Here is a 21,527-nt window from a genome sequence, read left to right on the forward strand (position 1 = left end):
GTATTTGCTGGTTCCAAACACTCTTCATCATAGTGGTCTACTATTTCTACCTTCGCGTTAACTTCCTGTATCCCCAATTTGTCTTCGTCAAATGACACATGTTTCAGTTCAATTATCTTGTCTTGATCTGGAAACCATATTCTATATCCCTTAGTTTTGATTGCATACCCAATTAAAACACCGACTCTGGATCTGTTTTGCAGTTTTTTTCGTCTTGGTTTGGGTATCAATGCAAATGCCGTACATCCATATCGTTTAAGGTGTCGTACACTCGGTTTCTTTCCCATCCATCGTACTAAAGGAACTTGATTTTTAAGTTTGTCATGAGGTAATCTATTGTACAGGTATGTAAATCCCATTGCAGCTTCGCCCTATAATTTCTAAGGTAATTTAGCATCTTCTAACATCGTACGAATTCCTTCTGTTATCGTTCTATTGAATCGTTCCGCGATGCCATTCATTTCGGGAGTGTATGTATTGGTTCTTTCGAGTTTTATTCCCAATTTCTTACTATTATTCTCAAATTGCCTATTACAGTATTCTAAGCCATTGTCTGTTCGTAAGACCTTGATGTCCTTGCCTGTTTGCCTTTCTACGAATCGTTTAAACTCTTGAAATTTGTCGTATGCTTGATCTTTCGTTTGCATAATATAAATCGTAGCTCTTCTTGTAAAGTCATCGATAAACGAAATAAAATATCTGCCACCACATCTTGACGTTATAGGTGAGGGTCCCCATACATCACTATGTATTATCTCTAATGGTTGTGTGGTTTTAATTTTCTCACTTGTTCGAGACGGATATTTCTCAGCTTTTGATAATCGGCAAGGTTGGCAAACGCCTAACTCCCCATCCAATTTAGGTATGCCTTCGACTAAATGCTTGTCGTGTAATTCTTTCAATCTTCTTTCATTAGGGTGCCCTAATCGTTGGTGCCATCTCATTATATCATGCGTTTGACTTTTTAATGTGCTTATGTGCTGCATACTATCTTGTTCTGGTTCATCAATATGTACTTTGACGTCTGCGACGTATAAATTCTCCTCCGTTAACCTGGCGCTCAGGAAGAATTTCCTCTTCTCATCGTATACCTTTGCTTTTCCATTTTCAACGATAGTCTTGTATCCATTCATATCGAATTTTCTCACTGATAATAAGTTTCTATTATACCCAGGTACATGTATGACATCTATCAAATCAATTATTTCCTGTCCATTTCTTATGGATAATGCGACATTTCCTATGCCTACAGCTTTAGCTCCACCTTCAGCAATTTCTACTGATGATTCTATTTGCTTATAGTTTGAGAACCATTCCCTCTTATGGCAAAAATGATGCGAAGCTCCTGTGTCAAATATCCAGGCTTCCTTATCTTTTATCCCTAGTAAGGCTGATGCGTAATGAGCTCGTCTACTTTCATTGTCGCTTGACTGCTTATGTTTCTGTTTATTTGTTTTATTTGACCAAAAATCTCTTGCATAATGTCCTTCTTTACCACAATTAAAACATATTATCCTAGTTTATTAATCCTATTCCTTGATTGACTTCTTTTGCGACTTTTACTTCTATTGGGCCTAGGCTGATTAAGGTTATTCGTGGTCCTAACTCTACTTCTATGTTGCAAGTGAGATGAATAACCGACTTGTTCATAATCATCTTCACAATCTTCTCTCCTTTGCCTATCATATTCTGATATTAGCAACTGTTTCACGTTCTTCGGAGAAAAATCTTTATCAGGCCAATGATACGCTTAAGTCTTGATTTGCCTATAGGCTTCTGGTAGTTTATGTAACATTTGGAAGGCTATTTCCATGTCCCATATTTGTAATCCCGCTGCTTTCAAATTATCTGCTATCACTATTAAACTTGCTAAGTGTGTTGCCATTGAGCCACCCTTATATCGACAGCTTATAAATTCTGATCGTAAGTCTGCCATACGCTCTTTTGATTTGGGTTCATATATTCCTGCTAAAATATCCCACCACGGAGGAGTAGAGAAGGAGAAGCAATGTGAAAAGTCTAGCATACTACACCATGAGCCCAACCTCCTCGCTGGGAGAATGGGGGTTAGCAAAGAAAAGGGGGATAAACTTGGTTAGTTTTTGTCACATGATTTCCTGCTGGAATATCGACCCACTATTGCGCGCCCTCTCTTGATGCAACCAGGAAGTTACATAGTCTTCTCTTTTCAAAATGATCCAAGCCACGGCTCAATGTATTTCATTTATTTTCGATCCCATCTACGATGGATCATAATTATTACCAACTTAAATCAGGACGAATTACAAAGGCTCAACAACAAAAAAGAGATTCAGGCAAGATCTATTTACCAACTAGCATTTGAATGTTAAATTGATATTGGCAAACTATTATGCTAAGTTAAGCCTTTGCTAAATTTTTTCCCTTCTTGATTTTTAGGTATTGCTTTCAAACAATTTTTGATTAACAATTTGAGTATTATCCTTGCTAATGCCTCAGAATTACAGAAGGTAACTTTTGTAGGAAGACCAAATTCCGTTATTGTAAGTAAAACAGGCCACATCACCCACGAGTTAGTTCATTGAGTTTTAAAAACTCGAAGCTGCTCACAGACTTATTCGAATATTATTTTCTCGATACGTTTTTGTCAGGATGCAATACAAGAAATAAGAAGTACAAACATTTCTCATTTAACTGACGAAGCTTTCGATCATCTGTCAATTTTTTTGGACGATAAAAGTGGAATTATGGACAAACCGAAGTTTACGGTCAATAGACACAAGCTTATGACCGACAATGAATTTTCTTCAGAATTGAAGAAGTCTTTTATAAATATACCTACGTTTAATGCTCTTGAAAGCAAGGAACAGAATGTGGTAATGGCCATATTTAGCAAACATCTTTTTAATGAGATAGAGACAAATTATCTGAATGAAGAAAATAAAGAAGCCACTCATCCGATGGAGAAAGCTGCTACAACGATTAAATTAAGCCCAAAAGAAAAAAGAAGCAAAGAGGTGAAAGCTGTCCATCAAATTGGAGGATATGTAATGAACCAAGTAATTGGTTTCTTCGATTGTCCAGTATTTTGGGGTAATTGTCTAGTACCAAAATCACAAGCTGAGGAAGACTTTCACAAATGGTCAATCAAACAGGACAACGGAGGGTTACTTTACTTATCCATCAAGGCATTTTATTTCTTTGATTATATTTTAAAAATAATTGGAAGTTTCTTAAACTTAAACCATCCCTTTTTGGATAATGAAATTCGAAAAGAAAATCTTCTAAAATATTTAAACAATGATGGTCGTGCTAGTGAAACATGGGGAAATTTATGGGGTGAGGAAACCGAAAATTCTGATTCTGCTAAGCGAAAGTGTTTCCAAATACTCATTAATTGCCATTTAAAAGGTTTAACCCGTTGCATTAAAAATACATTCCAGGCCCTAAAAAGGGACTCCTTAAATAGCTCTGGAATTAGAAAAGAACTTAAAGTTCTAACACAAAAAAAAGAAATTATAGAATGAAAGAATATTTTTATAGAAAATTATTATTTTATTTATTTTTAGTTTGATTTCGAAAATGATCTCGTACAGCTTTTCTCCTTTTCAATATTTTTTTTTTCGTGGCGGTGCAATTACCATTTGTTACTTTTTTCATTAAAGTTTTCATAAGTTTAATTCGTTTTGTGCCTTCACCATATTGTTTGACGGTTGGGTTTTCTCCAGAGCCACAAGCGCCTCGCTGCGTGCCAAAATAATTTTCAAGTATGTCTTGATTTAATCTTGACGTCAATACGAAAGGTGCTCCTTTATCTAATAGAAACTTGATAATTTCGATAGTAGAGAATACTGAAAGTGTAATGGTTAATAATTTTATTAGCAGTGACTGATTAAATAATCATACATTTTTAGAATCACGAAACATACCAGTTATTCGGATACCCTCCAATGTTTCCCTGCTGAGGAGCATTTTGGATTTTTCAAAATCACCATCCACAACTAATCCGTCCACTTCAGCCTGCCATTCATCCAAATACCCCAGAAAGTCACGTTCAACCACTGGAACAAACAATTATTAGATCGCTTGTAGAAATATTGTAGACAAGTTTGAGTAATTATGATGTACCTGAAATCGCCAATCATCTTTACTTCTAAAAGGTGCGAGAGCTGGTTTCCTTTTGAAACTACACGCTGATACGTTGGTAACATTTAAAATATCAAAAAAAGTATCAAAATATCGCAAGAACTTCACAGTTTCCGAAGCGTCGTCTCCAACCAATATTTCCATGGCATTAGAAACACTGCTACTCATAACTTGTACAGCTAGTTTAACTCTCATACAAGTGAACGCGTTTGGGTGGACATGATTATAAGTCAGCTTCGGTGCCAGTCGGAGAATAGAAGTGGAATCCTTATCGTAGGTGTCAAGTACATGCTGCCAAAGGAGCAACTTCCCATTTTTTTTTAATAGTCTAACTGCTCTGAAAGTTCCGTCTTTTTGTTTGACCATCTTGCCACTATTACTTAAACAAGTTCTAGCTGTTTTAACATTGTGGCAAATATCAGACACGAAATAAACTGGCTCTCCATTGTTAAATGGGTTTTTACTTCGGAAGCCTACTTTGTGATTGTTTAGCCTTTTTTCGCTTTCGGTGCAGATCTTTATTAATTTTTGGTTTGAGCTAGCCTTATCACAAACAATAGCGAGAATAAGGAATCCAGCTGCTTGCAAGTTTTCTATTGCATCCCAAACTATCGAGTACAGATCTTCGGCGTGATTATTGCCAGATGGGAAATAAGCATAAGGATACTTGAAATTGGTTGTGATTCCTCGCACCATTAATGGAAGGATATGAGAAGCTAGGTTTAATTTGTTCGCATTCTCAGAAACTCCTTTAATCTTGTTTTCCATTTCTTTCACCTTGTTTCTGAATGAATTTAAATTTGTGGCGCCAATTAACTCCCCAGTACTACCATTGAAGACTAAATCCTGCTTCACTTGAATTTCATCGATTATTAGTGTAAAATATTTTTGGTGGTCTTCCAATTTATCCAAATCCATCTTCTGCCTCATTTCCAATAGTGCCGCATCATTAAAACCACTTTTGGTGTTGATATCAGCTGAATAACTAAACAGGGTTCTCCGAGAGGGTAAAGAAATAACTTGTCTCATAGCTTCGTATGTATTTGAAGACTTTGCTCTGATTGAGAGACACCACTGTATAATCGCGGGATGCCATTTTGCCGGTCTTGTTGTTTTCTTTGTTAAAATCTTCAATTGCTCACGCATTAGTAGTGTATGGAATATTTTCCTACTCTCGAATGGATTTTTAGCGATAATGTTTTCAAAATCTCGACTTTCTTCGCCAGACAAGAAAATGCCGTCCTTTTTAAAGCTATTTTTAACTTTAGCTTCTATTAACTTAATTTTTTTCTTCATTGAACTATTGTTTTTGCTCAAAATAACGACTTTTTCTTTTATTTGATCAGAAGACATATAGCGGAGGTTGGTGTTTTTCTTCACACCTGATTTAGCTTCTATTTTTCCTCTTTTTTTCCGATTCTGCAGAGTTTTTTTAGTGAGACGACAAAACTGGCAAATTCTTGCGGTAACACCCATGAATAGCTGTTGGCATTTCTTTGATCTAAGCGACTTGCTTTCCATACAGACAATGGCTGACTTTAAATACTTATTATGAAAATAATCAAACAAATCTCCGTTAATGCCATCACAAGTCCTCCAGTTTTCAATTTCATAAATTATAATAATTAAATCCTCAAGGGAAGAAACTCGTTTCTTAAAATTAACAGAACTGGAAGAAAATAACAAATGATCATTCGAAATTGCTTTGTTGCAAAATTTCACTTTGCATTCTAGCAGGGATGGCTCTATTTCAAGACTCAGTAAACTATTACTAGAGAGTTTTCTAAATCTTAAGAAATTTAAAGAAGAGGAATTATTTTCGGATTCCCGCACAAGATCAACTGACCAATCACATTTATCAAAAGTATTCGCCAAATATGACAAAAAATCAAGAGCTACTTTTTTTAAAGTGTCCACGCCTTTTTCTAGAACTTCAACTTGTGTAGGCAATGTATCGCCATTTCCATTTTCCAAAAGAGTATTGGTCACCCTTTGGTCACAAAACTCCATGTCCAACCTTCGAACTAATTGATTCTCCAATTCTATAATAAGATGACCCTCCGTTCTTGCAATTAATTCTTCCTCTGTTCTTTCAATTAATTCTTCCTCTGTTCTTTCAATTAATTTTTCCTCCGTTCTTTCCCTTAATTTTTCCTCCGTTCTTTCCCTTAATGTTTCCTCTGTTCTTTCGACTAATTCTACCTCCGTTCTTCCGATAAATTCTTTATCTAGTACGGCTATTTCTTCTTGCGATGTTATGACAAATTGATTTTGCACTTCAGTAGCCAAATGAACCTCCGGTTGTTCAATCAAATCAGTTTCCACTCTTTCAAATAATTGTTCCTGTAATAGAGAGAGAGTTCGACTGTTCCTGCCTCACCAACATCATCGTCAAAGTAGGCATAGTTGTGGTCAAGCCGTATTGAAGTCTATTTAAAAATGTTTTAATATGAGAAAACGTTGATAGAATATGTATAATTTTATTTTAGAAATACATTACCTGTTTCATATCTATAACTGGGTTTGGATATTCAGCAGTTGGACCATTTTCATTTATGAAATATTTTGAACATACATAATGATGCGCTTTAATGTTAATTGTCCTGATATCATCTCTGTTAATTGCATTTACCCATATAAGACATTTTTCATAGTTTCTTGTTGGTTTTGGAACAGGGAAAAATACAATATCCTGTCCGCGCGAGTCTTTAGATTTTGAACGATTGTTACACGATCTATATATACAATATTTCACCATTTTAAATGGACTAATTTCATTTAAATCAAACTAAACCTATCTCCAAACCTTCCCTTGCTTTGCTATTAAGCCTTGTACTTATGGCGCTATTCCAGCAGAATATAGCTATTCAGGCAACGCTCACGAGAGGGCAGTTCGTCGTGCACGTTTACAGGATATGACGATGCCGATCGCTACGTCACCACACGTGATAAGTTCTAACCAGTTCTTTCCCCCATTCCCCTTTACTCCCGTTGTGGGCACGAGCCTTATCGGTTAGCAGTCTACAAAGCGCGTCTCTGCCCCTCCGTCTCTACTCCTCCCTGATCCCACGCTTCCTTTACTGTATCGCACTTCTCTATAATACTCTTGTGAGGGTCATCACACGCTAATGATAATTTTGATAACGCTTTCTGCGATCTTCTAAGATATGCTGTTTTCGCGTCTTCTGAAGCTGATGCATCTGGTTCTTTTTCTTTTCCATCCAGGAATCCCCATAAACCATAGTCTAATAATGCCATTCGCATATCGCGCTTCCAGGTCTCATAATGCAATCATTTAATTTTCGAAATGATAGAGCATTGGCCGCGTTGTTAGTCTCTACGTAATTGGCCATTGTAATTATAAATATTCGCTACTTTACTTAATTTGCCAGCTTATCATGTCATATAATACTCTAATAATAATCTTAAAATGCTTATTTACTCCCTTCTTGTTTAACTTCCTAGTACTCCTTAACTTCTCAAATGGTTTTATGATTGGCTTATTTCTGTTTACAAGCTATGATTCTTACTTAATGGTCTTATTATTATAATTAAATTATGGTTAAAATGTTCCATTAAATGTTCATCAGTTCATACTTAGATCACCATTACTATTATACTTAAAATTATTATCGCGTACTGTTCAGTCTTAGGTTTCTTCTTGTTATGAGTAACTCACCGCCGTTGTTTGTACTGTTCTTGTCCTCTGTTGTATGGCTTCTTGTTTCTTAAGTCGCTCTTCCTTGGTTGCTTGTTGTGAGCATGTTTTAACTTGTCCAAGACAGTTCCATTCCTCGATTAGCTGACACACTTGGTCTGGGTTTTCTAACCCTAACTTCCACGTTGTACCGGATTGCCGCACTGATTTTTATTGCCCCGTTCGACGCTAAGCCTCGGCTATATACGTTGACTCCGTCCGCGTAAACTGTTTATTACCGCGTCATTACCATTAATCACGTTAAATATTTGTTGAATACCGTTAAATACCGCGAACCACGCTCAGCTACCATGTTAAATTAATATTCAAGTAATGACGCCGGATTATATAAAACCATATTAGTTTATTATTAATCTGTTTAAGTTAAGTTAGTCATCGTTCTTCATTTCGGTAAAGCACTCTTACTGTTATTACATACTGGTTATAATTACAAATAGTTGAATACGTCCTACTACAATACTAGGTCTACTTAGCGTAAAACACGAGAGGCACATCCTGAGGGAGACTCACTGGTAGAGAACCGATCGAGAGAGAGAGTGTATTATCACAAATTCAGTCTAATCCTAAACTCGGGTTAGGTGCAAAGGTTCTTTATCTCTATCATGTGATTATAGCGAAGATAACTGTTCAGTTCAGTTCAGTTCCAACAATACCGAGCTTGCCTGGACTCGAACCTGGAATCTTCTGCTCCGTAGGCAGACGCGTTATCCATTGCGCCACAAGCCCGTTGGAGGTTAATTTAAATGCTATTGAAGCATTGCAATATTTTAAATTTCCCTTCCGTTATATTCTAATAATCATCTTTAAATGTTAATACCGAGCTTGCCAGGACTCGAACCTGGAATCTTCTACTTTGTAGGCAGACGCGTTATCCATTGCGCCACAAGCCCGTTGGAGGTTTATCTAAATGCTATTGAAGCATTGCAATATTTTAAATTTCCCTTCCGTTATATTCTAATAATCATCTTTAAATGTTAATACCGAGCTTGCCAGGACGAGAACCTGGAATCTTCTGCTCCGTAGGCAGACGCGTTATCCATTGCGCCACAAGCCCGTTGGAGGTTAATCCAAATGCTTTTGAATCATTGCAATATTATAAATTTCCCTTCTGTTACATTCCAATAATCATCGTTAAATGATAATACCGAGCCTGCCAGGACTCGAACCTTAAATCTTCTGCTCTGTAGGCAGACGCGTTATCGATTGCGCCACAAGCCCGTTGGAGGTTTATCTAAATGCTATTGAAGCATTGCAATATTTTCAATTTCCCTTCCGTTATATTTTAATACTCATCTTTAACTGTTAATAACGAGCTTGACAGGACTCGAACCTTAAATCTTCTGCTCCGTGGGCAGACGCGTTATCCATTGCGCCACAAGCCCGTTGGAGGTTAATCTAAATGCTATTTAAGCATTGCAATATTATAAATTTCGCTTCCGTTATATTCTAATAATCATCTTTAAATGTTAATACCGAGCTTGCCAGGACTCGAACCTGGAATCTTCTGCTTCGAAGGCAGACGCGTTATCCATTGCGCCACAAGCCCGTTGGAGGTTAATCTAAATGCTATTGAAGCATTGCAATATTATAAATTTCCCCTTCCGTTACATTCCAATAATCATCTTTAAATGTTACTACCGAGCTTGCCAGGGCCCGAACCTGGAATCTTCTGCTTCGAAAGCAGACGCGTTATCCATTACGCCACAAGCCCTTGCTTCGGTCTATCAAAAACTTTTCCAAACATTGTATTTATGCATTTTTATGACGCATAAAAGATCTTTAATTAAAAAAAACACCGAGCTTGCAATGACTCGAACCTAGAATCTTTTGCTCTGTAGGCAGACGCGTTATCCATTGCGCCACAAGCCCGTTGGAGGTTTATCTAAATGCTATTGAAGCATTGCAATATTTTAAATTTCCCTTCCGTCATATTCTAATAATCATCTTTAAATGATAATACCGAGCTTGCCAGGACTCGAACCTGGAATCTTCTGCTCCGTAGGCAGACGCGTTATCCATTGCGCCACAAGCCCGTTGGAGGTTAATCTAAATGCTATTGAATCATTGCAATATTATAAATTTCCCTTCCGTTACATTCCAATAATCATCTTTAAATGATAATTACGAGCCTGCCAGGACTAGAACCTTAAATCTTCAGCTCTGTAGGCAGACGCGTTATCGATTGCGCCACAAGCCCGTTGGAAGCTTATCTAAATGCTATTGAAGCATTGAAATATTTTAAATTTCCCTTCCGTTATATTCTAATAATTATCTTTAAATGTTAAAACCGAGCTTGCCAGGACTCGAACCTGGAATCTTTTGCTCCGTAGGCAGACGCGTTATCCATTGCGCCACAAGCCCGTTGGAGGTTAATCTAAATGCTATTGAAGCATTGCAATATTATAAATTTCCCTTCCGTTACATTCCAATAATCATCTTTAAATGTTACTACCGAGCTTGCCAGGGCCCGAACCTGGAATCTTCTGCTTCGAAAGCAGACGCGTTATCCATTACGCCACAAGTCCTTGCTTCGGTCTATCAAAAACTTTTCCAAACATTGTATTTATGCATTTTTATGACGCATAAAAGATCTTTAATTAAAATAAACACCGAGCTTGCCATGACTCGAACCTAGAATCTTTTGCTCTGTGGGCAGACGCGTTATCCATTGCGCCACAAGCCCGTTGGAGGTTAATCTAAATGCTATTGAAGCATTGCAATATTATAAATTTCGCTTCCGTTATATTCTAATAATCATCTTTAAATGCTTATACCGAGCTTGCCAGGACTCGAACCTGGAATCTTCTGCTTCGAAGGCAGACGCGTTATCCATTACGCCACAAGCCCTTGCTTCGGTCTATCAAAAACTTTTCCAAACATTGTATTTATGCATTTTTATGACGCATAAAAGATCTTTAATTAAAATAAACACCGAGCTTGCCATGACTCGAACCTAGAATCTTTTGCTCTGTGGGCAGACGCGTTATCCATTGCGCCACAAGCCCGTTGGAGTTTTATCTAAATGCTATTGAAGCATTGCAATATTTTAAATTTCCCTTCCGTTATATTCTAATACTCATCTTTAAATGTTAATACCGCGCTTGCCAGGACTCGAACCTGGAATCTTCGGCTCCGTAGGCAGACGCGTTATCCATTGCGCCACAAGCCCGTTGGAGGTTAATCTAAATGCTATTGAATCATTGCAATATTATAAATTTCCCTTCCGTTACATTCCAATAATCATCTTTAAATGATAATACCGAGCCTGCCAGGACTAGAACCTTAAATCTTCTGCTCTGTAGGCAGACGCGTTATCGATTGCGCCACAAGCCCGTTGGAAGCTTATCTAAATGCTATTGAAGCATTGCAATATTATAAATTTCCCTTCCGTTATATTCTAATAATCATCTTTAAATGTTAGTACCGAGCTTGCCAGGACTGTAACCTGGAATCTTCTGCTCCGTAGGCAGACGCGTTATCCATTGCGCCACAAGCCCGTTGGAGGTTAATCTAAATGCTATTGAAGCATTGCAATATTATAAATTTCCCCTTCCGTTACATTCCAATAATCATCTTTAAATGTTACTACCGAGCTTGCCAGGGCCCGAACCTGGAATCTTCTGCTTCGAAAGCAGACGCGTTATCCATTACGCCACAAGCCCTTGCTTCGGTCTATCAAAAACTTTTCCAAACATTGTATTTATGCATTTTTATGACGCATAAAAGATCTTTAATTAAAATAAACACCGAGCTTGCCATGACTCGAACCTAGAATCTTTTGCTCTGTAGGCAGACGCGTTATCCATTGCGCCACAAGCCCGTTGGAGGTTTATCTAAATGCTATTGAATCATTGCAATATTATAAATTTCCCTTCCGTTATATTCCAATAATAATCTTTAAAGGTTAATACCGAGCTTGCCAGGGCTCGAACCTGGAATCTTCTGCTTCGAAGGCAGACGCGTTATCCATTGCGCCACAAGCTCGTTGGAGGTTTATCTAAATGCTATTGAAGCATTGCAATATTTTAAATTTCCCTTCCGTTATATTCTAATAATCATCTTTAAATGTTAATACCGAGCTTGCCAGGACGAGAACCTGGAATCTTCTGCTCCGTAGGCAGACGCGTTATCCATTGCGCCACAAGCCCGTTGGAGGTTAATCCAAATGCTATTGAATCATTGCAATATTATAAATTTCCCTTCTGTTACATTCCAATAATCATCTTTAAATGATAATACCGAGCCTGCCAGGACTCGAACCTTAAATCTTCTGCTCTGTAGGCAGACGCGTTATCGATTGCGCCACAAGCCCGTTGGAGGTTTATCTAAATGCTATTGAAGCATTGCAATATTTTCAATTTCCCTTCCGTTATATTTTAATACTCATCTTTAAATGTTAATACCGAGCTTGCCAGGACTCGAACCTGGAATCTTCTGCTTCGAAGGCAGACGCGTTATCCATTGCGCCACAAGCCCGTTGGAGGTTAATCTAAATGCTATTGAAGCATTGCAATATTATAAATTTCCCCTTCCGTTACATTCCAATAATCATCTTTAAATGTTACTACCGAGCTTGCCAGGGCCCGAACCTGGAATCTTCTGCTTCGAAAGCAGACGCGTTATCCATTACGCCACAAGCCCTTGCTTCGGTCTATCAAAAACTTTTCCGAACATTGTATTTATGCATTTTTATGACGCATAAAAGATCTTTAATTAAAATAAACACCGAGCTTGCCATGACTCGAACCTAGAATCTTTTGCTCTGTAGGCAGACGCGTTATCCATTGCGCCACAAGCCCGTTGGAGGTTTATCTAAATGCTATTGAATCATTGCAATATTATAAATTCCCCTTCCGTTATATTCCAATAATCATCTTTAAAGGTTAATACCGAGCTTGCCAGGGCTCGAACCTGGAATCTTCTGCTTCGAAGGCAGACGCGTTATCCATTGCGCCACAAGCTCGTTGGAGGTTTATCTAAATGCTATTGAAGCATTGCAATATTTTAAATTTCCCTTCCGTTATATTCTAATAATCATCTTTAAATGTTAATACCGAGCTTGCCAGGACGAGAACCTGGAATCTTCTGCTCCGTAGGCAGACGCGTTATCCATTGCGCCACAAGCCCGTCGGAGGTTAATCCAAATGCTATTGAATCATTGCAATATTATAAATTTCCCTTCTGTTACATTCCAATAATCATCTTTAAATGATAATACCGAGCCTGCCAGGACTCGAACCTTAAATCTTCTGCTCTGTAGGCAGACGCGTTATCGATTGCGCCACAAGCCCGTTGGAGGTTTATCTAAATGCTATTGAAGCATTGCAATATTCTCAATTTCCCTTCCGTTATATTTTAATACTCATCTTTAACTGTTAATAACGAGCTTGACAGGACTCGAACCTTAAATCTTCTGCTCCGTAGGCAGACGCGTTATCCATTGCGCCACAAGCCCGTTGGAGGTTAATCTAAATGCTATTTAAGCATTGCAATATTATAAATTTCGCTTCCGTTATATTCTAATAATCATCTTTAAATGTTAATACCGAGCTTGCCAGGACTCGAACCTGGAATCTTCTGCTTCGAAGGCAGACGCGTTATCCATTGCGCCACAAGCCCGTTGGAGGTTAATCTAAATGCTATTGAAGCATTGCAATATTATAAATTTCCCCTTCCGTTACATTCCAATAATCATCTTTAAATGTTACTACCGAACTTGCCAGGGCCCGAACCTGGAATCTTCTGCTTCGAAAGCAGACGCGTTATCCATTACGCCACAAGCCCTTGCTTCGGTCTATCAAAAACTTTTCCAAACATTGTATTTATGCATTTTTATGACGCATAAAAGATCTTTAATTAAAAAAAACACCGAGCTTGCAATGACTCGAACCTAGAATCTTTTGCTCTGTACTCAGACGCGTTATCCATTGCGCCACAAGCCCGTTGGAGGTTTATCTAAATGCTATTGAAGCATTGCAATATTTTAAATTTCCCTTCCGTCATATTCTAATAATCATCTTTAAATCATAATACCGAGCTTGCCAGGACTCGAACCTGGAATCTTCTGCTCCGTAGGCAGACGCGTTATCCATTGCGCCACAAGCCCGTTGGAGGTTAATCTAAATGCTATTGAATCATTGCAATATTATAAATTTCCCTTCCGTTACATTCCAATAATCATCTTTAAATGATAATTACGAGCCTGCCAGGACTAGAACCTTAAATCTTCTGCTCTGTAGGCAGACGCGTTATCGATTGCGCCACAAGCCCGTTGGAAGCTTATCTAAATGCTATTGAAGCATTGAAATATTTTAAATTTCCCTTCCGTTATATTCTAATAATTATCTTTAAATGTTAAAACCGAGCTTGCCAGGACTCGAACCTGGAATCTTTTGCTCCGTAGGCAGACGCGTTATCCATTGCGCCACAAGCCCGTTGGAGGTTAATCTAAATGCTATTGAAGCATTGCAATATTATAAATTTCCCTTCCGTTACATTCCAATAATCATCTTTAAATGTTACTACCGAGCTTGCCAGGGCCCGAACCTGGAATCTTCTGCTTCGAAAGCAGACGCGTTATCCATTACGCCACAAGTCCTTGCTTCGGTCTATCAAAAACTTTTCCAAACATTGTATTTATGCATTTTTATGACGCATAAAAGATCTTTAATTAAAATAAACACCGAGCTTGCCATGACTCGAACCTAGAATCTTTTGCTCTGTGGGCAGACGCGTTATCCATTGCGCCACAAGCCCGTTGGAGGTTAATCTAAATGCTATTGAAGCATTGCAATATTATAAATTTCGCTTCCGTTATATTCTAATAATCATCTTTAAATGCTTATACCGAGCTTGCCAGGACTCGAACCTGGAATCTTCTGCTTCGAAGGCAGACGCGTTATCCATTACGCCACAAGCCCTTGCTTCGGTCTATCAAAAACCTTTCCAAACATTGTATTTATGCATTTTTATGACGCATAAAAGATCTTTAATTAAAATAAACACCGAGCTTGCCATGACTCGAACCTAGAATCTTTTGCTCTGTGGGCAGACGCGTTATCCATTGCGCCACAAGCCCGTTGGAGTTTTATCTAAATGCTATTGAAGCATTGCAATATTTTAAATTTCCCTTCCGTTATATTCTAATACTCATCTTTAAATGTTAATACCGCGCTTGCCAGGACTCGAACCTGGAATCTTCGGCTCCGTAGGCAGACGCGTTATCCATTGCGCCACAAGCCCGTTGGAGGTTAATCTAAATGCTATTGAATCATTGTAATATTATAAATTTCCCTTCCGTTACATTCCAATAATCATCTTTAAATGATAATACCGAGCCTGCCAGGACTAGAACCTTAAATCTTCTGCTCTGTAGGCAGACGCGTTATCGATTGCGCCACAAGCCCGTTGGAAGCTTATCTAAATGCTATTGAAGCATTGCAATATTATAAATTTCCCTTCCGTTATATTCTAATAATCATCTTTAAATGTTAGTACCGAGCTTGCCAGGACTGTAACCTGGAATCTTCTGCTCCGTAGGCAGACGCGTTATCCATTGCGCCACAAGCCCGTTGGAGGTTAATCTAAATGCTATTGAAGCATTGCAATATTATAAATTTCCCCTTCCGTTACATTCCAATAATCATCTTTAAATGTTACTACCGAGCTTGCCAGGGCCCGAACCTGGAATCTTCTGCTTCGAAAGCAGACGCGTTATCCATTACGCCACAAGCCCTTGCTTCGGTCTATCAAAAACTTTTCCAAACATTGTATTTATGCATTTTTATGACGCATAAAAGATCTTTAATTAAAATAAACACCGAGCTTGCCATGACTCGAACCTAGAATCTTTTGCTCTGTAGGCAGACGCGTTATCCATTGCGCCACAAGCCCGTTGGAGGTTTATCTAAATGCTATTGAATCATTGCAATATTATAAATTTCCCTTCCGTTATATTCCAATAATCATCTTTAAAGGTTAATACCGAGCTTGCCAGGGCTCGAACCTGGAATCTTCTGCTTCGAAGGCAGACGCGTTATCCATTGCGCCACAAGCTCGTTGGAGGTTTATCTAAATGCTATTGAAGCATTGCAATATTTTAAATTTCCCTTCCGTTATATTCTAATAATCATCTTTAAATGTTAATACCGAGCTTGCCAGGACGAGAACCTGGAATCTTCTGCTCCGTAGGCAGACGCGTTATCCATTGCGCCACAAGCCCGTTGGAGGTTAATCCAAATGCTATTGAATCATTGCAATATTATAAATTTCCCTTCTGTTACATTCCAATAATCATCTTTAAATGATAATACCGAGCCTGCCAGGACTCGAACCTTAAATCTTCTGCTCTGTAGGCAGACGCGTTATCGATTGCGCCACAAGCCCGTTGGAGGTTTATCTAAATGCTATTGAAGCATTGCAATATTTTCAATTTCCCTTCCGTTATATTTTAATACTCATCTTTAACTGTTAATACCGCGCTTGCCAGGACTCGAACCTGGAATCTTCGGCTCCGTAGGCAGACGCGTTATCCATTGCGCCACAAGCCCGTTGGAGGTTAATCTAAATGCTATTCAATCATTGCAATATTATAAATTTCCCTTCCGTTACATTCCAATAATCATCTTTAAATGATAATACCGAGCCTGCCAGGACTAGAACCTTAAATCTTCTGCTCTGTAGGCAGACGCGTTATCGATTGCGCCACAAGCCCGTTGGAAGCTTATCTAAATGCTATTGAAGCATTGCAATATTATAATTTTCCCTTCCGTTATATTCTAATAATCATCTTTAAATGTTAGTACCGAGCTTGCCAGGACTGTAACCTGGAATCTTCTGCTCCGTAGGCAGACGCGTTATCCATTGCGCCACAAGCCCGTTGGAGGTTAATCTAAATGCTATTGAAGCATTGCAATATTATAAATTTCCCCTTCCGTTACATTCCAATAATCATCTTTAAATGTTACTACCGAGCTTGCCAGGGCCCGAACCTGGAATCTTCTGCTTCGAAAGCAGACGCGTTATCCATTACGCCACAAGCCCTTGCTTCGGTCTATCAAAAACTTTTCCAAACATTGTATTTATGCATTTTTATGACGCATAAAAGATCTTTAATTAAAATAAACACCGAGCTTGCCATGACTCGAACCTAGAATCTTTTGCTCTGTAGGCAGACGCGTTATCCATTGCGCCACAAGCCCGTTGGAGGTTTATCTAAATGCTATTGAATCATTGCAATATTATAAATTTCCCTTCCGTTATATTCCAATAATCATCTTTAAAGGTTAATACCGAGCTTGCCAGGGCTCGAACCTGGAATCTTCTGCTTCGAAGGCAGACGCGTTATCCATTGCGCCACAAGCTCGTTGGAGGTTTATCTAAATGCTATTGAAGCATTGCAATATTTTAAATTTCCCTTCCGTTATATTCTAATAATCATCTTTAAACGTTAATACCGAGCTTGCCAGGACGAGAACCTGGAATCTTCTGCTCCGTAGGCAGACGCGTTATCCATTGCGCCACAAGCCCGTTGGAGGTTAATCCAAATGCTATTGAATCATTGCAATATTATAAATTTCCCTTCTGTTACATTCCAATAATCATCTTTAAATGATAATACCGAGCCTGCCAGGACTCGAACCTTAAATCTTCTGCTCTGTAGGCAGACGCGTTATCGATTGCGCCACAAGCCCGTTGGAGGTTTATCTAAATGCTATTGAAGCATTGCAATATTTTCAATTTCCCTTCCGTTATATTTTAATACTCATCTTTAACTGTTAATAACGAGCTTGACAGGACTCGAACCTTAAATCTTCTGCTCCGTAGGCAGACGCGTTATCCATTGCGCCACAAGCCCGTTGGAGGTTAATCTAAATGCTATTTAAGCATTGCAATATTATAAATTTCGCTTCCGTTATATTCTAATAATCATCTTTAAATGTTAATACCGAGCTTGCCAGGACTCGAACCTGGAATCTTCTGCTCCGTAGGCAGACGCGTTATCCATTGCGCCACAAGCCCGTTGGAGGTTAATCTAAATGCTATTGAATCATTGCAATATTATAAATTTCCCTTCCGTTACATTCCAATAATCATCTTTAAATGATAATACCGAGCCTGCCAGGACTAGAACCTTAAATCTTCTGCTCTGTAGGCAGACGCGTTATCGATTGCGCCACAAGCCCGTTGGAAGCTTATCTAAATGCTATTGAAGCATTGAAATATTTTAAATTTCCCTTCCGTTATATTCTAATAATTATCTTTAAATGTTAAAACCGAGCTTGCCAGGACTCGAACCTGGAATCTTTTGCTCCGTAGGCAGACGCGTTATCCATTGCGCCACAAGCCCGTTGGAGGTTAATCTAAATGCTATTGAAGCATTGCAATATTATAAATTTCCCTTCCGTTACATTCCAATAATCATCTTTAAATGTTACTACCGAGCTTGCCAGGGCCCGAACCTGGAATCTTCTGCTTCGAAAGCAGACGCGTTATCCATTACGCCACAAGTCCTTGCTTCGGTCTATCAAAAACTTTTCCAAACATTGTATTTATGCATTTTTATGACGCATAAAAGATCTTTAATTAAAATAAACACCGAGCTTGCCATGACTCGAACCTAGAATCTTTTGCTCTGTGGGCAGACGCGTTATCCATTGCGCCACAAGCCCGTTGGAGGTTAATCTAAATGCTATTGAAGCATTGCAATATTATAAATTTCGCTTCCGTTATATTCTAATAATCATCTTTAAATGCTAATACCGAGCTTGCCAGGACTCGAACCTGGAATCTTCTGCTTCGAAGGCAGACGCGTTATCCATTACGCCACAAGCCCTTGCTTCAGTCTATCAAAAACTTTTCCAAACATTGTATTTATGCATTTTTATGACGCAAAAAAGATCTTTAATTAAAATAAACACCGAGCTTGCCATGACTCGAACCTAGAATCTTTTGCTCTGTGGGCAGACGCGTTATCCATTGCGCCACAAGCCCGTTGGAGTTTTATCTAAATGCTATTGAAGCATTGCAATATTTTAAATTTCCCTTCCGTTATATTCTAATACTCATCTTTAAATGTTAATACCGAGCTTGCCAGGACTCGAACCTGGAATCTTCTGCTCCATAGGCAGACGCGTTATCCATTGCGCCACAAGCCCGTTGGAGGTTAATCTAAATGCTATTGAATCATTGCAATATTATAAATTTCCCCTCCGTTACATTCCAATAATCATCTTTAAATGTTAATACCGACCTTGCCTGGAATCGAACCTGGAATCTTCTGCTCCGTAGGCAGACGCGTTATCGATTGCGCCACAAGCCCGTTGGAAGCTTGTCTAAATGCTATTGAAGCATTGAAATATTTTAAATGTCCCTTCCGTTATATTCTAATAATTATCTTTAAATGTTAAAACCGAGCTTGCCAGGACTCGAACCTGGAATCTTCTGCTTCGAAGGCAGACGCGTTATCCATTACGCCACAAGCCCGTTGGAGGTTAATCTAAATGCTATTGAATCATTGCAATATTATAAATTTCCCCTCCGTAACATTCCAATAATCATCTTTAAATGTTAATACCGACCTTGCCTGGAATCGAACCTGGAATCTTCTGTTCCGTAGGCAGACGCGTTATCCATTGCGCCACAAGCCCGTTGAAGGTTAATCTAAATGCTATTGAAGCATTGCAATATTATAAATTTCGCTTCCGTTAAATTCTAACAATCATCTTTAAATGCTAATACCGAGCTTGCCAGGACTCGAACCTGGAATCTTCAGCTTCGAAGGCTGACGCGTTATCCATTGCGCCACAAGCCCGTTGGAGGTTAATCTAAATGCTATTGAATCATTGCAATATTATAAATTTCCCCTCCGTTACATTCCAATAATCATCTTTAAATGTTAATACCGACCTTGCCAAGAATCGAACCTGGAATCTTCTGCTCCGTAGGCATACGCTTTATCCATTGCGCCACAAGCCCGTTGGAGGTTAATCTAAATGCTATTGAAGCATTGCAATATTATAAATTTCGCTTCCGTTATAATCTAATAATCATCTTTTAATGCTAATACCGAGCTTGCCAGGACTCGAACCTGGAATCTTCTGCTTCGAAGGCAGACGCGTTATCCATTACGCCACAAGCCCTTGCTTCGTTCTATCAAAAACCTTTCCAAACATTGTATTTATGCATTTTTATGACGCATAAAAGATCTTTAATTAAAATAAACAACGAGCTTGCCATGACTCGAACCTAGAATCTTTTGCTCTGTAGGCAGACGCGTTATCCATTGCGCCACAAGCCCGTTGGAGGTTTATCTAAATGCTATTGAAGCATTGCAATATTTTAAATTTTCCTTCCGTTATATTCTAATAATCATCTTTAAATGTTATAACCGAGCTTGCCTGGACTCGAACCTGGAATCTTCTGCTCCGTAGGCAGACGCGTTATCCATTGCGCCACAAGCCCGTTGGATGTTAATTTAAATGCTATTGAATCATTGCAATATTATAAATTTCCCTTCCGTTACATTCCAATTATCAACTTTAAATGTTAATACCGAGCTTGCCAGGACTCGAACCTTAAATCTTCTGCTCCGTAGGCAGACGCGTTATCCATTGCGCCACAAACCCGTTGGAGGTTAATCTAATGCTATTGAAGCATTGCAATATTATAAATTTCCCTTCCGTTACATTCCAATAATCATCTTTAAATGTTAATACCGAGCTTGCCAGGGCTCGAACCTGGAATCTTCTGCTTCGAAGGCAGACGCGTTATCCATTACGCCACAAGCCCTTGCTTCGGTCTATCAAAAACTTGTCCAAACATTGTATTTATGCATTTTTATGACGCATAAAAGATCTTTAATTAATATAAACACTGAGCTTGCCAGGACTCGAACCTAGAATCTTTTGCTCCGTAGGCAGACGCGTTATCCATTGCGCCACAAGCCCGTTGGAAGTTTATCTAAATGCTATTGAAGCATTGCAATATTATAAATTTCCCTTCCGTTATATTCTACTAATCATCTTTTAATGTTAATACCGAACTTGCCAGGACTCAAACCTGGAATCTTCTGCTCCGTAGGCAGACGCGTTATCCATTGCGCCACAAGCCCGTTGGAGGTTAATCTAAATGCTATTGAAGCATTGCAATATTATAAATTTCCCTTCCGTTACATTCCAATAATCATCCTTAAATGTTAATACCGAGCTTGCCAGGACTCGAACCTGGAATCTTCTGCTTCGAAGGCAGACGCGTTATCCATTACGCCACAAGCCCGTTGGAGGTTAATCTAAATGCTATTGAATCATTGCAATATTATAAATTTCCCCTCCGTTACATTCCAATAATCATCTTTAAATGTTAATACCGACCTTGCCTGGAATCGAACCTGGAATCTTCTGTTCCGTAGGCAGACGCGTTATCCATTGCGCCACAAGCCCGTTGGAGGTTAATCTAAATGCTATTGAAGCATTGCAATATTATAAATTTCGCTTCCGTTAAATTCTAACAATCATCTTTAAATGCTAATACCGAGCTTGCCAGGATTCGAACCTGGAATCTTCAGCTTCGAAGGCTGACGCGTTATCCATTGCGCCACAAGCCCGTTGGAGGTTAATCTAAATGCTATTGAATCATTGCAATATTATAAATTTCCCCTCCGTTACATTCCAATAATTATCTTTAA

The 21,527-nt window shown here is 38.7% G+C and overlaps 3 protein-coding genes and 34 non-coding genes across 37 annotated transcripts; 1 reads left to right on the forward strand and 36 right to left on the reverse strand.

The window, feature by feature from the left end:
• The first annotated feature begins 1,980 nt into the window (after window positions 1-1,980).
• On the forward strand, window positions 1,981-3,506 carry LOC149668694 (uncharacterized). The gene is made up of 2 exons (XM_089840500.1): window positions 1,981-2,522; window positions 2,631-3,506. Exon 2 carries the CDS (start codon window positions 2,727-2,729, stop codon window positions 3,504-3,506), a length of 780 nt encoding a protein of 259 aa, XP_089696626.1. The 5' UTR covers window positions 1,981-2,522; window positions 2,631-2,726.
• Window positions 3,507-3,534: 28 nt separating this feature from the next.
• On the reverse strand, window positions 3,535-4,031 carry LOC149668695 (uncharacterized). Its single transcript, XM_089840501.1, has 2 exons — window positions 3,909-4,031; window positions 3,535-3,830 (listed from the first exon to the last, which is right to left on the reverse strand). Exons 1-2 carry the CDS (start codon window positions 3,949-3,951, stop codon window positions 3,535-3,537), a joined length of 339 nt encoding a protein of 112 aa, XP_089696627.1. The 5' UTR covers window positions 3,952-4,031.
• Window positions 4,032-4,056: 25 nt separating this feature from the next.
• Window positions 4,057-7,162, reverse strand: LOC149668696 (uncharacterized). The gene is made up of 3 exons (XM_089840435.1): window positions 6,758-7,162; window positions 6,626-6,642; window positions 4,057-6,554 (listed from the first exon to the last, which is right to left on the reverse strand). Exon 3 carries the CDS (start codon window positions 6,133-6,135, stop codon window positions 4,057-4,059), a length of 2,079 nt encoding a protein of 692 aa, XP_089696561.1. The 5' UTR covers window positions 6,136-6,554; window positions 6,626-6,642; window positions 6,758-7,162.
• A 1,334-nt stretch (window positions 7,163-8,496) lies between these two features.
• On the reverse strand, window positions 8,497-8,569 carry TRNAR-ACG (transfer RNA arginine (anticodon ACG)). Its single transcript has one exon. It is a non-coding gene; the product is annotated as a tRNA-Arg (tRNA).
• A 91-nt stretch (window positions 8,570-8,660) lies between these two features.
• On the reverse strand, window positions 8,661-8,733 carry TRNAC-ACA (transfer RNA cysteine (anticodon ACA)). Its single transcript has one exon. It is a non-coding gene; the product is annotated as a tRNA-Cys (tRNA).
• A 583-nt stretch (window positions 8,734-9,316) lies between these two features.
• TRNAR-UCG (transfer RNA arginine (anticodon UCG)) lies at window positions 9,317-9,389 on the reverse strand. Its single transcript has one exon. It is a non-coding gene; the product is annotated as a tRNA-Arg (tRNA).
• Window positions 9,390-9,481: 92 nt separating this feature from the next.
• Window positions 9,482-9,554, reverse strand: TRNAR-UCG (transfer RNA arginine (anticodon UCG)). The gene has a single exon. It is a non-coding gene; the product is annotated as a tRNA-Arg (tRNA).
• Window positions 9,555-9,803: 249 nt separating this feature from the next.
• Window positions 9,804-9,876, reverse strand: TRNAR-ACG (transfer RNA arginine (anticodon ACG)). Its single transcript has one exon. It is a non-coding gene; the product is annotated as a tRNA-Arg (tRNA).
• Window positions 9,877-10,131: 255 nt separating this feature from the next.
• On the reverse strand, window positions 10,132-10,204 carry TRNAR-ACG (transfer RNA arginine (anticodon ACG)). The gene has a single exon. It is a non-coding gene; the product is annotated as a tRNA-Arg (tRNA).
• A 413-nt stretch (window positions 10,205-10,617) lies between these two features.
• Window positions 10,618-10,690, reverse strand: TRNAR-UCG (transfer RNA arginine (anticodon UCG)). The gene has a single exon. It is a non-coding gene; the product is annotated as a tRNA-Arg (tRNA).
• A 742-nt stretch (window positions 10,691-11,432) lies between these two features.
• Window positions 11,433-11,505, reverse strand: TRNAR-UCG (transfer RNA arginine (anticodon UCG)). Its single transcript has one exon. It is a non-coding gene; the product is annotated as a tRNA-Arg (tRNA).
• Window positions 11,506-11,754: 249 nt separating this feature from the next.
• On the reverse strand, window positions 11,755-11,827 carry TRNAR-UCG (transfer RNA arginine (anticodon UCG)). The gene has a single exon. It is a non-coding gene; the product is annotated as a tRNA-Arg (tRNA).
• Window positions 11,828-12,246: 419 nt separating this feature from the next.
• Window positions 12,247-12,319, reverse strand: TRNAR-UCG (transfer RNA arginine (anticodon UCG)). Its single transcript has one exon. It is a non-coding gene; the product is annotated as a tRNA-Arg (tRNA).
• Window positions 12,320-12,411: 92 nt separating this feature from the next.
• Window positions 12,412-12,484, reverse strand: TRNAR-UCG (transfer RNA arginine (anticodon UCG)). Its single transcript has one exon. It is a non-coding gene; the product is annotated as a tRNA-Arg (tRNA).
• Window positions 12,485-12,733: 249 nt separating this feature from the next.
• On the reverse strand, window positions 12,734-12,806 carry TRNAR-UCG (transfer RNA arginine (anticodon UCG)). The gene has a single exon. It is a non-coding gene; the product is annotated as a tRNA-Arg (tRNA).
• Window positions 12,807-13,389: 583 nt separating this feature from the next.
• TRNAR-UCG (transfer RNA arginine (anticodon UCG)) lies at window positions 13,390-13,462 on the reverse strand. The gene has a single exon. It is a non-coding gene; the product is annotated as a tRNA-Arg (tRNA).
• A 92-nt stretch (window positions 13,463-13,554) lies between these two features.
• TRNAR-UCG (transfer RNA arginine (anticodon UCG)) lies at window positions 13,555-13,627 on the reverse strand. Its single transcript has one exon. It is a non-coding gene; the product is annotated as a tRNA-Arg (tRNA).
• A 249-nt stretch (window positions 13,628-13,876) lies between these two features.
• Window positions 13,877-13,949, reverse strand: TRNAR-ACG (transfer RNA arginine (anticodon ACG)). Its single transcript has one exon. It is a non-coding gene; the product is annotated as a tRNA-Arg (tRNA).
• Window positions 13,950-14,204: 255 nt separating this feature from the next.
• TRNAR-ACG (transfer RNA arginine (anticodon ACG)) lies at window positions 14,205-14,277 on the reverse strand. Its single transcript has one exon. It is a non-coding gene; the product is annotated as a tRNA-Arg (tRNA).
• A 413-nt stretch (window positions 14,278-14,690) lies between these two features.
• On the reverse strand, window positions 14,691-14,763 carry TRNAR-UCG (transfer RNA arginine (anticodon UCG)). Its single transcript has one exon. It is a non-coding gene; the product is annotated as a tRNA-Arg (tRNA).
• Window positions 14,764-15,505: 742 nt separating this feature from the next.
• TRNAR-UCG (transfer RNA arginine (anticodon UCG)) lies at window positions 15,506-15,578 on the reverse strand. The gene has a single exon. It is a non-coding gene; the product is annotated as a tRNA-Arg (tRNA).
• Window positions 15,579-15,827: 249 nt separating this feature from the next.
• TRNAR-UCG (transfer RNA arginine (anticodon UCG)) lies at window positions 15,828-15,900 on the reverse strand. The gene has a single exon. It is a non-coding gene; the product is annotated as a tRNA-Arg (tRNA).
• Window positions 15,901-16,812: 912 nt separating this feature from the next.
• TRNAR-UCG (transfer RNA arginine (anticodon UCG)) lies at window positions 16,813-16,885 on the reverse strand. Its single transcript has one exon. It is a non-coding gene; the product is annotated as a tRNA-Arg (tRNA).
• Window positions 16,886-17,134: 249 nt separating this feature from the next.
• On the reverse strand, window positions 17,135-17,207 carry TRNAR-UCG (transfer RNA arginine (anticodon UCG)). The gene has a single exon. It is a non-coding gene; the product is annotated as a tRNA-Arg (tRNA).
• A 583-nt stretch (window positions 17,208-17,790) lies between these two features.
• TRNAR-ACG (transfer RNA arginine (anticodon ACG)) lies at window positions 17,791-17,863 on the reverse strand. Its single transcript has one exon. It is a non-coding gene; the product is annotated as a tRNA-Arg (tRNA).
• Window positions 17,864-18,118: 255 nt separating this feature from the next.
• Window positions 18,119-18,191, reverse strand: TRNAR-ACG (transfer RNA arginine (anticodon ACG)). The gene has a single exon. It is a non-coding gene; the product is annotated as a tRNA-Arg (tRNA).
• Window positions 18,192-18,604: 413 nt separating this feature from the next.
• On the reverse strand, window positions 18,605-18,677 carry TRNAR-UCG (transfer RNA arginine (anticodon UCG)). Its single transcript has one exon. It is a non-coding gene; the product is annotated as a tRNA-Arg (tRNA).
• A 249-nt stretch (window positions 18,678-18,926) lies between these two features.
• On the reverse strand, window positions 18,927-18,999 carry TRNAH-AUG (transfer RNA histidin (anticodon AUG)). Its single transcript has one exon. It is a non-coding gene; the product is annotated as a tRNA-His (tRNA).
• A 255-nt stretch (window positions 19,000-19,254) lies between these two features.
• Window positions 19,255-19,327, reverse strand: TRNAR-UCG (transfer RNA arginine (anticodon UCG)). Its single transcript has one exon. It is a non-coding gene; the product is annotated as a tRNA-Arg (tRNA).
• Window positions 19,328-19,582: 255 nt separating this feature from the next.
• TRNAR-UCG (transfer RNA arginine (anticodon UCG)) lies at window positions 19,583-19,655 on the reverse strand. The gene has a single exon. It is a non-coding gene; the product is annotated as a tRNA-Arg (tRNA).
• Window positions 19,656-19,910: 255 nt separating this feature from the next.
• Window positions 19,911-19,983, reverse strand: TRNAR-UCG (transfer RNA arginine (anticodon UCG)). Its single transcript has one exon. It is a non-coding gene; the product is annotated as a tRNA-Arg (tRNA).
• A 249-nt stretch (window positions 19,984-20,232) lies between these two features.
• Window positions 20,233-20,305, reverse strand: TRNAR-ACG (transfer RNA arginine (anticodon ACG)). Its single transcript has one exon. It is a non-coding gene; the product is annotated as a tRNA-Arg (tRNA).
• A 254-nt stretch (window positions 20,306-20,559) lies between these two features.
• TRNAR-UCG (transfer RNA arginine (anticodon UCG)) lies at window positions 20,560-20,632 on the reverse strand. The gene has a single exon. It is a non-coding gene; the product is annotated as a tRNA-Arg (tRNA).
• An 85-nt stretch (window positions 20,633-20,717) lies between these two features.
• On the reverse strand, window positions 20,718-20,790 carry TRNAR-ACG (transfer RNA arginine (anticodon ACG)). Its single transcript has one exon. It is a non-coding gene; the product is annotated as a tRNA-Arg (tRNA).
• A 91-nt stretch (window positions 20,791-20,881) lies between these two features.
• On the reverse strand, window positions 20,882-20,954 carry TRNAR-ACG (transfer RNA arginine (anticodon ACG)). The gene has a single exon. It is a non-coding gene; the product is annotated as a tRNA-Arg (tRNA).
• A 91-nt stretch (window positions 20,955-21,045) lies between these two features.
• On the reverse strand, window positions 21,046-21,118 carry TRNAR-UCG (transfer RNA arginine (anticodon UCG)). The gene has a single exon. It is a non-coding gene; the product is annotated as a tRNA-Arg (tRNA).
• Window positions 21,119-21,373: 255 nt separating this feature from the next.
• Window positions 21,374-21,446, reverse strand: TRNAR-UCG (transfer RNA arginine (anticodon UCG)). The gene has a single exon. It is a non-coding gene; the product is annotated as a tRNA-Arg (tRNA).
• Window positions 21,447-21,527: the final 81 nt, after the last annotated feature.

Source organism: Phalangium opilio, unplaced genomic scaffold, assembly GCF_054372755.1.
Source record: "Phalangium opilio isolate 3A_F unplaced genomic scaffold, DU_Popi_V2 ptg000054l_1, whole genome shotgun sequence".
Classification (NCBI taxonomy): Eukaryota; Metazoa; Arthropoda; class Arachnida; order Opiliones; family Phalangiidae; genus Phalangium; species Phalangium opilio.